This window comes from Oculina patagonica, chromosome 8 (genome assembly GCF_052425735.1).
Source record: "Oculina patagonica isolate OP01 chromosome 8, crgOcupat, whole genome shotgun sequence".
NCBI lineage: Eukaryota > Metazoa > Cnidaria > Anthozoa > Scleractinia > Oculinidae > Oculina > Oculina patagonica.
In genome coordinates, this window is record NC_135765.1 from 15323599 (window position 1) to 15337455 (window position 13857).

The following is a 13857-nucleotide window of genomic DNA, read 5'->3' on the forward strand; positions in this document are numbered from 1 at the left end:
TCCCAGTTTCCTCCCGTCCTTTTCGCGCCAACATGGCGGCCACAGAAACTCTTGTAGCTGGTAAAGAAATTCCACTAAATTTCAATATATATAAAGCTGAAATTGATTTAAACCCCTTTCAAAACATGAACATTGCATTAAAGAATTTTTTTTTGTTATAGTTCGAGGAACAGACGGGATATCCATGGTTCATGGCCCACCATCCTTTAGGAATCACGAGGGATTTGGAAGGTTTGTGTGTGAATTTCTTCGTAAATTCTGGGTCACTGCTACTTTGTCAAGTGAGATCTTGTTGTGGTTGTATCTCTAAAAAGACAACAACAGCATCCCTTTTTAATTTGAGGTGATCACATCATTGACATTCCATTTATTTTCATGTGGGTGTAGATGATTTAATTTGCATTGCGCTTCTGCTATTTATAATTTTGTGAAGTTAAACTTAATTTTTGAATAAAATTGAAAGATTTTTATAAGAAATTTTAACCAAATCTAACATCTTGAAGCAAATATCGACCAATATATAAGTAATAGTCCATACATACACTGTTCATGTATGGTTTCACTCCTGGAGGGGGGAGGGGGGGGGAGTATTGAATAGGAGAAAATAGGCATGGCTGAACCCTTAATAATGCAACGTTAAAACGCGACCTTTGATCTGCGCAAGACTTGACAATATGCCACTATATAAATGTTTTCAGTTTTACTTATAATAATTTAGCAGGAGTCTGTCTTCATTGTAATTTCTCTAGTATTTCTCTTGTTGTTAGTAGTAATTATGTTTAGTTACTTTGCTTTAGTGTCATCTTGCTACTTTCAGTGACAAATCTCCGAGGTGCAGAGTAATGACATTTAGTCCTGATGGCTCCTTGTTTGCTTGGTGTAACGGCCAGAGGTGAGGCATAACATGTTGCATAGTTTCTCTTTGGTCATATTCTAATAAGCTGCACCGGCTTGCAGTAATCGCTGAAGAGATTCTGTGTTGAAATAAAATTGTCTGTCTGCCTGTCTGTCTGTCTGTCTGTCTGTCTGTCTGTCAATCAATTGAATTAAAAAAACTTTCAACCTTATTTAAACTTTTGTGAATATGTCTGTAATGATGCATGACATTTCAACTCAACGAATACCGTAGAATTCCGGTTATAAGCCCCCCCTTTTTCCCCCCTTTTCCTCTAAAAAAAAAAATTTTCCCCCTTTCCTCCCTTTTTTTTTTTTAATTTTCCCCCTTTTTTTTTTTTTTCCCCCCCCCCCCCACCCCCCCCCCCTTCCCCGTAGTCAATCAGTCAGTCAATCAAAATTTGATCCACATTTAATATTATTGGCATGTAATACTAATTCATTGCCCAATCAATCAATAAATCGATTGTTTGATCAATCAGTAGTATCAATCAGTCAGTCAGTCAGTCAGTCAGTTAGACAGACAGATGGACAGCGACAGACAGACAGATGGACAGACAAGCAGTCAATCAGGATAAATTATGCCACTGGAAATTCTTTTTTACTTATTATTTAGTTTTATTTAATATTTTTATTTCACATTGCATCAGTATTTGCGACCGCCACAGGAAAATGCATAATAAATATTATGAGCCCTGGTTATGAACTTATTTATTTATGTTTGTCTGTCTGTTGATTATTAATAATTCTATTTCACAGTGTACTAGTGGTGGACACCTCCAAATTCAGTTTGGTATGCCGTATTCCTAAAGAGAAAACATTCTGCATGGCATTCTCACCAAAAGGCACTCACTTATCAACATGGGAGCAATATACAGGTCAGGATGTAGTCAGGAAACCCTATTGTCTTCCCGCCTTCTTTGTGGCATGATCTCAAAATTTAATGCTGTGTTTTTTTTTTATCTGTTGTGTAACCAGCCAGCAAAGATCAGCCGTCACCAACAAACAATCTTGAAATCTGGAATCTCCAGGAAGGGAGATTAGTTGCTGGGTTCGCACAGAAGAAAAAGGAAACATGGTTAGTGTGGGTAGAGTGAGTGGCTGCTAATTTATTCCCTGTTTAAGGACGCAAGAAGAAAGGGCTACATGTCGAATAACTATTAATCTAAAATTTGGTGACATTATTTTGTTTCCTCTCAGGCAACCAAAGTGGAGTGAGGATGAGTCAGTGTGTGCTCGCTCTGTCACTAATGAAGTACATTGCTTTCACGATGCAGATTTTAGTATGTATCCTGTAGATAAGAGCTGTTTCTTTCAGTTTAATAGGGGCTAAATTAAATTATGGTAAAGTTAAAACCAAGCAAGACTAGTCAGCTTTCTCTCCAATGCATGGGGGGCTCCTAAGAGAAAGCCATGAACTGAACTAAACTGAACTTTCATTTGTTTTCTTTTTATTAATTTAAATTACAAGATTGCTTAACCCGCTTCTAGTTACAACTAATCTTTTGCATTGCAGAGAACGAAAGTTATAATGTAAGAAAGAAATGTAATGTATTGTAGTGTAATAAATGATTTAGAAGAAAGATCACTAATAAGAAAAATTATTAGCCTAAAGCAAACAACATGAGTAAGTTTGGAAAAAGTCTGAAAGTTCTTTGAAATTTTTGCCTCAGATTAACAACTTTTGACTTCTCTCAACTTCACTCAAACTTTTTTGTTATCAGGCTAAAAATAAAGTAAATAAATACTTCCTTTTCAGTGACTATGATAATTATTAATTTTACAGCATTTTATAACAATGATAATTGGATTAAATGTGTTTTTTTTGTAGCCACAATTGCTACCAAGCTTAGACTTCAAGGTGTATCAGAGTTTGAGTTGTCCCCAGGCCCCCCTCCATTCACAGTGGCTGCGTATGTTCCTGGTGCTAAGGTGATTGTCTTTCCTCCTTCATTCATATTCCAGATCCACCATATTTTTGGCAGAATTCTTACTCACTAACACTTTTGTATAGTTGATTGGTATTGGTGCATAGGAAATTACACAAAACAGTCATTCTATAAGGTAGTTTATCGTCCGACTCCACTAAGTTGCAACTTAATTTTTTTGGGGGGGGGAGGGGGGGGGGGGGGGGGGGGGGGTGGAGTGTGGGCAATTTCATCTGAGCATGAATACCTGAACATTACTTATCATTCTGGGCCGGGTTGTTCAAGCACGAAGCAATCCAGGATATGAGTGACAGTTTTACTTCTCATTGAGGTTTTCTGTTTATTTTTCTGTCCCTTTTTGACATCGACTAATCTCAAGCCCACAACATAAGCATAAAAACACTTATCCAGGATGAACCCTGGATAACTTTTAATCCTGGGTTAGTGTTAATCGGCTTTCGAACAACCCGGCCCTGAAGGGTACATGTATGACTGTTTATTTGTGCTATGGGCTCAAAAAATATTACAAGTACTACAAGACTGTGAAAATACGCAGCAATACTACACACTGAATTATTGAACAAGACATGTTATGCATAATCTTGTTATTGTTGTTTATCCAGGGTGCACCATCATATGTCCGACTGTTTAGACATCCAAATTTTGACAGTCCAGCTTCTGTCCTTGCTAACAAGAGCTTCTTTAAGGCAGACAGAGTTAAACTGTTGTGGAACAAGAAAGGCAAGTACCTGACCCTTTTATAGGCTAGTTTGGAGCCTTTGATATGTCGGGGAGAATGTGTGTAACAACATTATAGATAACATTAACCCCTGGACACCTGAACCAAGCGTAAACCAGTGGTGATGAGCATTTGCCTTTGTTTTACTTCTGATGTCATCACCATTATATTGACCTCTGCAGGAGGAAAAGGTTTTCCAATGAGCTCGAGGGTACTAAATTCAATCATGACAACATATACCATGGTTGAGGCCCTGTCAGGGGGGGGGGGGGTTTCCCGTGTCACTTGTCTAAATTTAAAAATGTCCTGTGTCACTGTTTTATTGCTCTTCATGTTGCTGTTGGTAATTACTTAAGTTGAAGGAAATTTGCTTGTCCTTGCCAGAATATAAGTTTTTCCATAAGGGTTGTTGTTTGTCGTGGTTTTATTTTATGTGCCGTCACTACCTTTTCGGCCATGTCGCTTGTCAGAATTTACCCTGGCAGGGCCTCATGATTCAGCTTAGTGATAAAACAAACATTTCATAGTTTTAACACATTTCAATTTCAATTTTAGGCTCTGCCGTCCTTGTTGTTACAGCAACTGATGTTGACAAGTCTGGGGCATCATATTATGGCGAACAAACACTTCATTACATCAGTACTTCTGGAGAGAGTAGCATGGTACAATTAGGTAAAGAACGATTGAAATTCAATTTCTCCTAACAAGGTGATAAGAATCAACAAGTCAATCACTGTTGTGATGTATCACCAAATTTTTACACCTGAAAGAAAATTAAAGGAATTTATGGAAATTAGTAAGGAGAATTAATTTTTTGATCTCAAAACATCAAGTTACTATCTTGTCAAGTGTAACAACAGAAAAATTAAAGGGACTATGTCACAGATTTTACCAGATTTTTGAACCACCAAAATTTATATTTCTGTTGCAGGAAACCTAAAAATAGTAAGTCCTTTTTTATTAAAAATTGCTATTAATATTAGAGCACTGAAACTGTTAATGAGCATCTTTGACTGCGGATGGCATGGATAGGAACGGATTGCAATTTGAAAAAGTTAGGCAAACATTTTCAAATTGTTTCCGCTCATCTTCGAAATATCATCTTTTAGCCATAGCTTGATTTTTATCTGGATATTAAGGTTAAATATTCCTTTAGATGTTCAAAAATAATGTTGATTTAGGGTTACGTTGCCTACCACTAAATTCAGAACAGTTTAGACCAAAAATCTGCGAAATCCCCATGACATAGTCCCTTTAATACTGAAAATATCATCATCGTCGATCCTTTTCGCGCCATTGGACGCATAAGGCCTCAATAATACTGAAAATATATTAAATTAATACTTCCCCCATCCTCTGTAATGAAATACATGTAGCTGTTGTGGTTCAATTTTATATTTGGTTTAAAATTTTTCAAACCAGTTTGATTTTTATTTTTCATTGTGTTACGTTCATTATCATAATCTGAAACAAAGGGAAATGAAAATCAAACTGGTTTGAAAAAATTTAAACCATGGGTAAAATTAAACTACAACATTGCCAAGGTTTAGTGTTTATTTTATTTTATGATTGATAGCCAAGAGAGGACCAATTTATTCTGTACAGTGGAGTCCAAACTCTAAAGAGTTCTGTGTGGTCTATGGCTGTATCCTTTGTCACTTTTAAATAAAACTACAGTGAGTAAATATTGCTATGCAGTGCTACTGATGCAATCTTGTAGTAAGAAGACAATACCACAAACTAATGTGTGTAGAGCCAGACAAGTTAAAGCCAGGTATTTTCCAGACGAAGCTGCAAATAAATAGTTGTCAAGAAATGATTTTTGTTTGGGTTGTGGCCTTTTGCTGGCCATTGTCACTTTGCATCAATAAAACTGAGTTCACATTGGTATCTTGTATAGGTAACAACAAGTTGAGCCATACCAACAAAAGTGAATATAGGTCCCGAGGGGGGGTACTCCCCATGGCCTATATGGGGAGGCTCCGCTGAAAGGGGTACCTTTTTCATGCTCCAGGTCTATAAAAGGGTAGGGATTTCAAAGGTTTAGGTATATGAAAGGGAAGGGCTATTAATTTATTAAATGCTACATAAAAATGGCATCAAGACTTCCTGTTTTTGGCATATGTTATGTCTTTTCGGTATATGAAAGGGTACCTTTTTTCAGTAAAAGGTTTACGAAAGGGGTGCCTTTTCTGTCAAAATGATAAATCAAAGAGTAAGGGTGAAGGGTAACTTCTAGGGGTGTTTATTAAAATTACAGATAGGCCTCCCTGTAAAATTTTAAATGGGAGTTTCCCTGGGACTGGAATGGTCTCAGCGTAATAAAACCACAGGTCAGGGGGACTTACTATGTCAACCCTGCATAAAATTTAAGTTATATTCATATCTTTAAACTTAAACATTTCAAGTACAGCTAAAAATGTTGAGTATTTGTATGAATCAATCTAACATTCTATAGAATACCACTTTTGAACTTACAAATAATATTTTTTCAACTAAAGTTATCCTTGACTTGTTGTTAATTTTACTACCACTGGACCAGTCATGCCAGCAAAAGTGACCCTGTTTGATCTCAAATGTGAACCTCTGTTTGACTTTGGAACAGGACCAAGAAATGAAGTCTTCTACAATCCACACGGAAATAATATCCTAATAGTCAAGATTGTATTTTTACAGTTTAAATATGTACATGTGTATTACACAGGTGGCGGAGCATTATGTAACCTGGGGGGGGGGGGGGAGGGGCTACGACTGTCCCAAAATTACTTGACATCTTTTCATATCTGGATCAACAACTTTTTTTCTGCTCCAGCAACTTTTTGTTTTCTGAGCATTATCTAGACCGAAGACTTCCGAAGATTCTCCAATGGTTGTTCAAAGGCCATGCAAACGTTTCTGATTATTTTCGAGCTTTTCTGAAGATAAATGAAGTTTCCTGAAGACTTCCAAGGAAGTTTCAAAGATATTTGAACTCACTCACGAGACAAAAGAATCACAAGACAAACCAATTTTACGCTGCACTCACAATATTTTCGGCACCAAATTTTCATTTGGGAGGGGGGCTACAGCTCCCCCTCCCCCCTTATGTCTTCAATGCCATGTTGGTTGCTGTGTGACTGAGTTTGTTAAGTTGAGAGGACTCGGATGAAGTTTGAAATGGAAATTGAAATTAATAATGACCAGATTTCCTGGTAATATTTTAATTGTTATTCATCATTATTTTGTTCACTGACCATACAGTTCACAAAAGTGATCAACATTATCTCAGTACAATATCTTCTCAAATGTATTCTTGTCATTCTTAACTAATTTTACTTATATGCCTGGCTGGTTTTGGAAATCTCAGAGGCCAACTGGTAAGTTGATTGCATGACCTATTCCCCCATTACACATACAATGTACTTGCTTCCAACTACCGTAAATCACCATTTTGAATGGTGCATGAGGTCAGACATCATATTACGGTATCGCTTGATATGTGAACCTGCTAATCTAATGCTTTGTCAATGCAGAACATTGGTGTTTGCACTGGAAAGCAGAAAAAAAAAAGTTTTCCGGACATTCTGTGCGACCACAGTTGGAATTTCTTTGGACATTGGTAAATTGTGGTCGACCAGTGTCTGATGTCCCACTGTTATTTGCAGCCCTGAAACAAGGACAGATATCTGGGAATATTTCTTGCCCTCCCCCCACCCCTAGCCTGTTCCAGGCTCTCGGTAGTTGAAGGGGAAAGCGAAAAACGCTGGCGAGGGAGGAAATAAACGAGGGGGGATGAAGGCGAGCGAAGGAAAGAGAGCACCTCGGAACAAGCGTCAGTCAGAAAGATAAGCAAGCGCGGTCCGTGTGCGTGATTTCGGGGAAACCGAATTGTGTTCCATTTTAGAAGGTTGTCATTGAGATTTTCTTGATATTCAAACGTTTAGAACGAAACAAGAAATCTGCCTGAATTATTATCCCCCCTCTCCACTTTTACGGGCTTGAGAGGTGCATGAAGTGTAATCACAAATATTGGCACTTTTGCATGTCCCCCTTATCTCTGACTGTAAGTTTTTGAGAGAAAATAGAAAGGTGTTGCAGTCATTACTCATAACCATTGAAACTTGGTGAGATCAAGAATATTACTGGTGGTTCTACACTGGGTTATAAGCTCATTATTTCAATGACTTGAAACATAAACGGGTGAATTAAAACATTTTTTCTTTTTCTCTTCTACAGGAGTTGTGGAGCAGAAAGGATTTAAAGCTGATTAGCAAACCTCAGGTAATTTTAATTCACTGCAAAGGAACAGTGTCTTCAGCTTTTAAACAGTTGGTGTTGTCATAGGAATGGCACAGCTGATCACTCAGTCCATTTAAAATTTCACATCCTACATGTTCGTGAGTAACACCTCCTTTTCATCTTGTTTCCGCTGTGTGATTAACCCAAACTGGGTGCTAGTTATGTCATGTTGAAGAGACTCAAGATGACCAAACAACAGTTTGTGGCTACGAAACTGAAAATTAAGTTTTTATGCCTTCTCTGGTTGCACTTACTTGATTGTTGATTCATTAAACATCTATGAAGTAGACATCCGGGACACAAACTTGTCAATTTCAGGAGAGCAATGATAATTGATTTTTCTTGCGCTTCTTAGATGAAGTGGATCACTGTATGGAATCATTCATTAGCTTTTTTGATTTGGTTAACCAGAGAGTGTAAATTTATGTACATTACTGGTTAAGTATTGGTAACAGCGACAAGTAAGCATGTGATAACATTTTGTGACATAATTTCATCAGGCAGATGACTCAACAACACTTGAATGGTCTCCAGATGGGGAGCACATTTTAACAGCAACAACCTCCCCAAGGTTGAGAGAAGGAAATGGGTAAGGCTAACTTTGAGGATCTTATAAAGTGCGACTACAGGTTGTTCACCAAGATGAGGGAAGCAAAGGGGGTGTCGTGGTCCCATTTCACGCGCAAATCTTAACCAAATTCACGCGTAACATATACTTGAAACAGCAGAATTCACGAATGATGTGTCTTTTCTAGCTATTTTCAGGCGTCACGGTATAATTTTGCCCTATTTTCACGCGTCACAGACTAATTTTTAACCTTTTCACGTGTCACGCATAAACCCTTTGCTACCCTCCAAGATCAAGAGCAATGTTGACCATCCATTATATGCCCTTTTGCCAGAAGTCAAAGAGTCAACCAAGAGGTTAAGATCACAAGCAAGTCAATTGACGTTTTAAGAATAGTTTTTTTAACAGAATAAGTATAATTTAGCCATTTAATAATTTAAGCAATTTTTACGATTTTACTGTAACATTTGTTATGTATTTTAATAAGCAAAATGAAGACATTTTATTTTATTAATTTATTTATTACTCTGTTTAGTACATGTTTATCTGAGGCATTTCAAGGGGGTTTCTGATGTCGCTTTGTCGCTCATTTCCAAACCACCTGTCGCCTATTTGGTGAGGGAAATGTTGCTGTCGCAAATATACACCCTTTCAGTGCTAGTTTCTGCCGGCTGTCAGTGCTCTGGAGCAAGATTGTTGCTACATTTTTAGCTATTTTGGAGCAATGTCGCCTTTCACTAAAACCCCTTGTAAGGCCTCATATCTGGTAAGGTTCTATCTTTTGGGGCAGTTTAAAAATCATATAAATTTAAAAATTGAACTACCAAGTGATAAAAGGGAGACCAATACATTGGTGTACTATGCAATTAAATATATTCTTTAAAGAGACAATCCATGCAAATTATGTTAAATAATTAAAACATTTCAGCTCTTTTTGAACCACTTTTTTCTTTCCAGGTACAAAATATGGCATTACACAGGAAGTTTGTTACATGAAAAGAGCGTCAATGAACTTTGGGAGGTATGTTAATTTGCTTGGTGGCACATGATTGTATTGACTAAATGGGGAGGCCATATGGGAAAATATTTGATTTGAGGGCATGATATTTGGACTGAATGCAGCAAGCTAAGGTCTGTGCAAAACGATCTTAATTTAAGTATTTTCCATCTGGCCCAATCTAACGTAGTTATCATAGCACCATTGTTAAGTTCAATTTTGTTGGATAGTTTTGAAAAATGTTCCAGTGAATGTTCTGAATTGCTAGATAAATTGCCGATGATTGCAAAGCTGGGCAGCTTTTTCTGGACCTGCTTATGCCAGCCCCCCTGGTACTTACACATGCTGGCTAAAGTCACTTAATGTAAATTTACTAATGAATTTTCCTCACAATTTAATTATGTCTAGGTTAAGTGGCAGCCTGTTCCTGATGGGGTATTCAAAGAACCAGCGATCAACTATCGGGCTGTTCCCTCCAGTACCACTCAAGAACAACAGAAACGTTAGTTTTAGCTGACTAGCCTTTTTGTTTCATGAACTGATTTTCCTCAGCTGTAAATATGTTGTATAATAATTATTGCTTCTTTAATGTATGTCTTGTTTTTTGTGACTCTGGGCATGGGATAAAGGCAAAAAGAGCTGTTTTATACATCTTAGAGTTTTGAATGCTGTCTCTGCTGATCCGTCCACTGAACAAAATCTTATGTATGGGCAAATCAGTGCAAAATAAACTTCCATCAAATTTATACCAATTTCAGGCCACAACTGAGATTTGTATAATAATTATCATGGCTTCTTTCATACTAGCTAACCCCACCCATCAAGCTGAACATACATTGATATAGGAGAGTGCCTGCCCCTGTGACCAGTGTAGCGTTCAAAGTACCCCTCCCTAAAAAAGTACTATTTTAAGCCAGACAGGCAGTGGAGATTAGCTTACTTTTCTTCAAACCAAACAAATTGTTTCACTGGAGATGTGTGCATGGGAAACAGATCTGTACGTGTCCTGTTGAGTTGAGTGAAAAAATAATGACTACCTAGTTTATATTATTACTAAAATTATATATTCCCTTCAGCCAAAGCTGTTTACCGGCCTCCTGGTCTTAGAGGAACTGCACCATCCATGAAAGTGGTGAGACAACTTCCGTATGTTGATGTTTTCATTTACACTGTATGTTGAGATAAAAATTTCTGCTAAATAAAAGACATATTATGTGCCATTTTGACTGAAGAGACAGCAAGATGTTGCTCTGTTCTTCCTTGATTGTTGAGCAAGAAGTGAAAAAAAAAACCTCATTTTCCCGAAAAGCGGCTGGAAATCAAGCCTACGAGAGACACTGCTGCCATATATTGAACATGACCATACCCTAAATACAAGCCGACATTACAACAGTTAGAGATTGTACACCGATTCAAACAACCTTACTGTTGCTTGATATCCTAAATGTTAATATGGAAATTCTGAATTTCCATTTTAGCATGAAAATGAACCTGCAGAAAACCTGAGACAAAAAGAAGGCCAGGAAATGTCTAAATCTGCCGCAAAGAACAAGAAAAAGAGAGAGGCAAAAGCAAAAGCGAAGCAGGAACAGGAAGCTGCTGGAGAGGTAAAATGTATTGATTTGGTTCTGCTTTAATGTAGTGTAGCCATTGTCTTCGTGAATCAAACAATAAGCAATTTTTAAATAAATATAGCATCGGCAGAGCAAGGATTTCATGTAAACCAATCCAGTTAATCAGATATTCAACTAGCCAGTTAAACATCTAGTCTGTCCATGTACCGATTTGTTTGTCCATCATTCCATCAATTGTTTACATTTAACCACAGACCACGAGTTTGGAACAAAGAGTTTATTGTCAGACTCGAAACTAAGATACTAGAGCTGATGACAATATAACTCCAACACCTTAAGGGTGGGAGGGATTTAGGGTAACGATATTTGCTTGACCGCGATTACAAGAGATTAGACTGATTCACACGTTACTTGTACCATTAGTCTGTCTGATGGTCCATTGGTCCATCCATCCAGTCAGTCAGATGGTTGATCAGTCGATCAGTCAGATGGTTGGTCAGTCGATCAGTCAACTGCCAGCAGTCAGTCAGTCAGTTAGACAGACAGACAGCAGTCAGTCAGTCAGATGGTTGATCAGTCGATCAGTCAGATGGTTGGTCAGTCAGTCAGTCAACTGCCAGCAGTCAGTCAGTCAGTTAGACAGACAGACAGCAGTCAGTCAGATGGTTGATCAGTCGGTCAGTCAGATGGTTGGTCAGTCAGTTAGTCAACTGCCAGCAGTCAGTCAGTCAGTTAGACAGACAGACAGCAGTCAGTCAGTCAGATGGTTGATCAGTCGGTCAGTCAGATGGTTGGTCAGTCAGTCAGTCAACTGCCAGCAGTCAGTCAGTCAGTTAGACAGACAGACAGCAGTCAGTCAGATGGTTGATCAGTCGGTCAGTCAGATGGTTGGTCAGTCAGTTAGTTAGTCAGTCAGTCAGTCAGTCAAATTTTAACTTGAAAGTTATATCAATAAATAGTTGTATAATTAATAGTTTAATTATTACCGTAAACGTTTGCAATTTATTTCAATTGTTTGTTATTAAGTAATTTGTTAGCATAGTTGCTATAACACCTTTATTGTAACTAGACCAATACCTCCCTTTGGAGTGTAAGGCACAATAAAGATTTACTATTAATATTACTATTAGTCAGTCAGTCAGTCAGTCAGGCAATCAGTCTGTCAGTCAGTCAGCTAGACACAGACAGACAGACAACAGTCGGTCAGTCATTCAGTCAGCTGGTTCGGTAACACAGTTAGTAACAAACAATCAATTTACTGACAACAGTTATTTAATACAGGTAGTTATCCAAGTGGCCTTTGGAGCTAAACTCTTGATTTGTTTCCTCAGGCACCAAGTCCAACCCTTTCTTCACCTCCTGCAGCAGCTTCAGTGACAAGTACAACTCTTCCAGCCGAGAAAGAAAAAAAGCTCAGGAATTTAAAAAAGGTTTGCCCATTGCTTAAGTCATAAACAAGTCAGGGGAGAAATGAAATTCACCATTTTAATAATTCTTCTCAAACTCATTAATAATTCATCAAGTAAAAAACAAAGAAAATCATAACCATGAAGGAAGTTTGGATACCCGGTCTTAATTAGCATAGATTTTACAATTTTATTTTTCCATTTTCTCCGTAGTTTGTGTTTCATTTTTGTTTCAGTGTTTCATCTGCTATCCAAACACCTCGAATTTCATCAAAAACACTCTGCTGCATGTCATATTTTCAACTCTCTTCTTGGTGTTTGGATATCTCGATGAAACACTGTCGCTTGTGTTTGATATAACACTTGAAAAACGCGAGTGCCATTTGCAGCAATCTTTCTTCACATGGCTCTGGAAATTTAGCCAAGAAGGCTTTTTTGGATAAAATTCTGGCATAGTATCACTTTTGAAATGGAAAATGCTCCTTTGATCCGTTTTTATACAATAGTTTTCTTTGTTTGAATTCCACGTTAGAAACTGAGGCAAATTGAAGACTTGAAGGAGCAACAGAAATCAGGAAAAACACTGGAGAAGAATCAGGTCAGATATTTGTATGTTTTATTAATACTGAACAAAAGCAGTGTACCAATTATTAATATTGTAATTTAATCCTTGTCTTTATCTTGTGGGAGATGCAGTGGTTGGGGTCATTGCGTTCTGTTCTTGGGCAAGACACTTTACTCTCACAGTGCCTCTCTCCACCCAGGTGCATAAATGCATACCGGTAAAGTATGTTGGGTGAGCGGGGGGGGGGGGGTAACCCTGCAATGGACTAGCATCACATCCAGGGGGAGTAGAAATACTCCCAGTCACTTAATACTGGGATAAGCTCAGGCAGTATGGGCCACTTGGCTGGATGCAGACTTTACCTTCATCTTACAAGATGACAAGTTAATAATAAAGTATTCCCTTGTCAATGTGTTGGGAGGACGTAAGGCAATGTTTAGGGCATTGAAGTGTTAAATTTGTATACCGGTACTTTCCTTTCCAGGTGGACCCTTCAGTTATCAAATCATGGGGTTTTTAATAAAATTGGCACAGCTAAACATGTATAACCAGTGACTGAAATTCTTTTCTTCCACTATTTTGCAGCTTGACAAAATATCAGCAGAAGCATCACTAATAAAGGAAATACAAGAACTGGAGCTTGGAAGCTGACGTCAACGATTTAATATTCCTGTCAATAGTTTTACTTTAAAATAGTTCATTTTTCACAAAACCAAGAAGAGTGACTATTTAAAAATACAACTAATGAGCTGTAATGTTTGAAAGACTTTTAATATAGAGATATAAAATGCTGCCATACATGTATTTTTTGAAGGACCTTTTGCCACTCCTTAATTTCTCTCTAGCACTGTCCTGTTCGAGGCACTCAGTTAGTGGTGAATGGTGCAAAGAAATAAAGCGAATGCTCT

At 37.7% G+C, this 13857-nt stretch overlaps 1 protein-coding gene across 1 annotated transcript; it reads left to right on the forward strand.

Annotated features, from left to right (window-relative positions):
- Nucleotides 1-21: 21 nt before the first annotated feature.
- On the forward strand, nucleotides 22-13741 carry LOC144664519 (eukaryotic translation initiation factor 2A-like). Its single transcript, XM_078525690.1, has 21 exons — nucleotides 22-60; nucleotides 162-231; nucleotides 818-892; nucleotides 1654-1772; nucleotides 1873-1972; nucleotides 2095-2177; nucleotides 2726-2826; nucleotides 3446-3563; nucleotides 4117-4233; nucleotides 5138-5206; nucleotides 6104-6205; nucleotides 6877-6917; nucleotides 7777-7821; nucleotides 8340-8428; nucleotides 9365-9428; nucleotides 9813-9906; nucleotides 10481-10536; nucleotides 10883-11011; nucleotides 12310-12408; nucleotides 12917-12982; nucleotides 13535-13741. The coding sequence occupies exons 1-21, from the start codon at nucleotides 33-35 to the stop codon at nucleotides 13598-13600; spliced, it is 1731 nt and encodes a 576-aa protein (XP_078381816.1). The 5' UTR covers nucleotides 22-32; the 3' UTR covers nucleotides 13601-13741.
- Nucleotides 13742-13857: the final 116 nt, after the last annotated feature.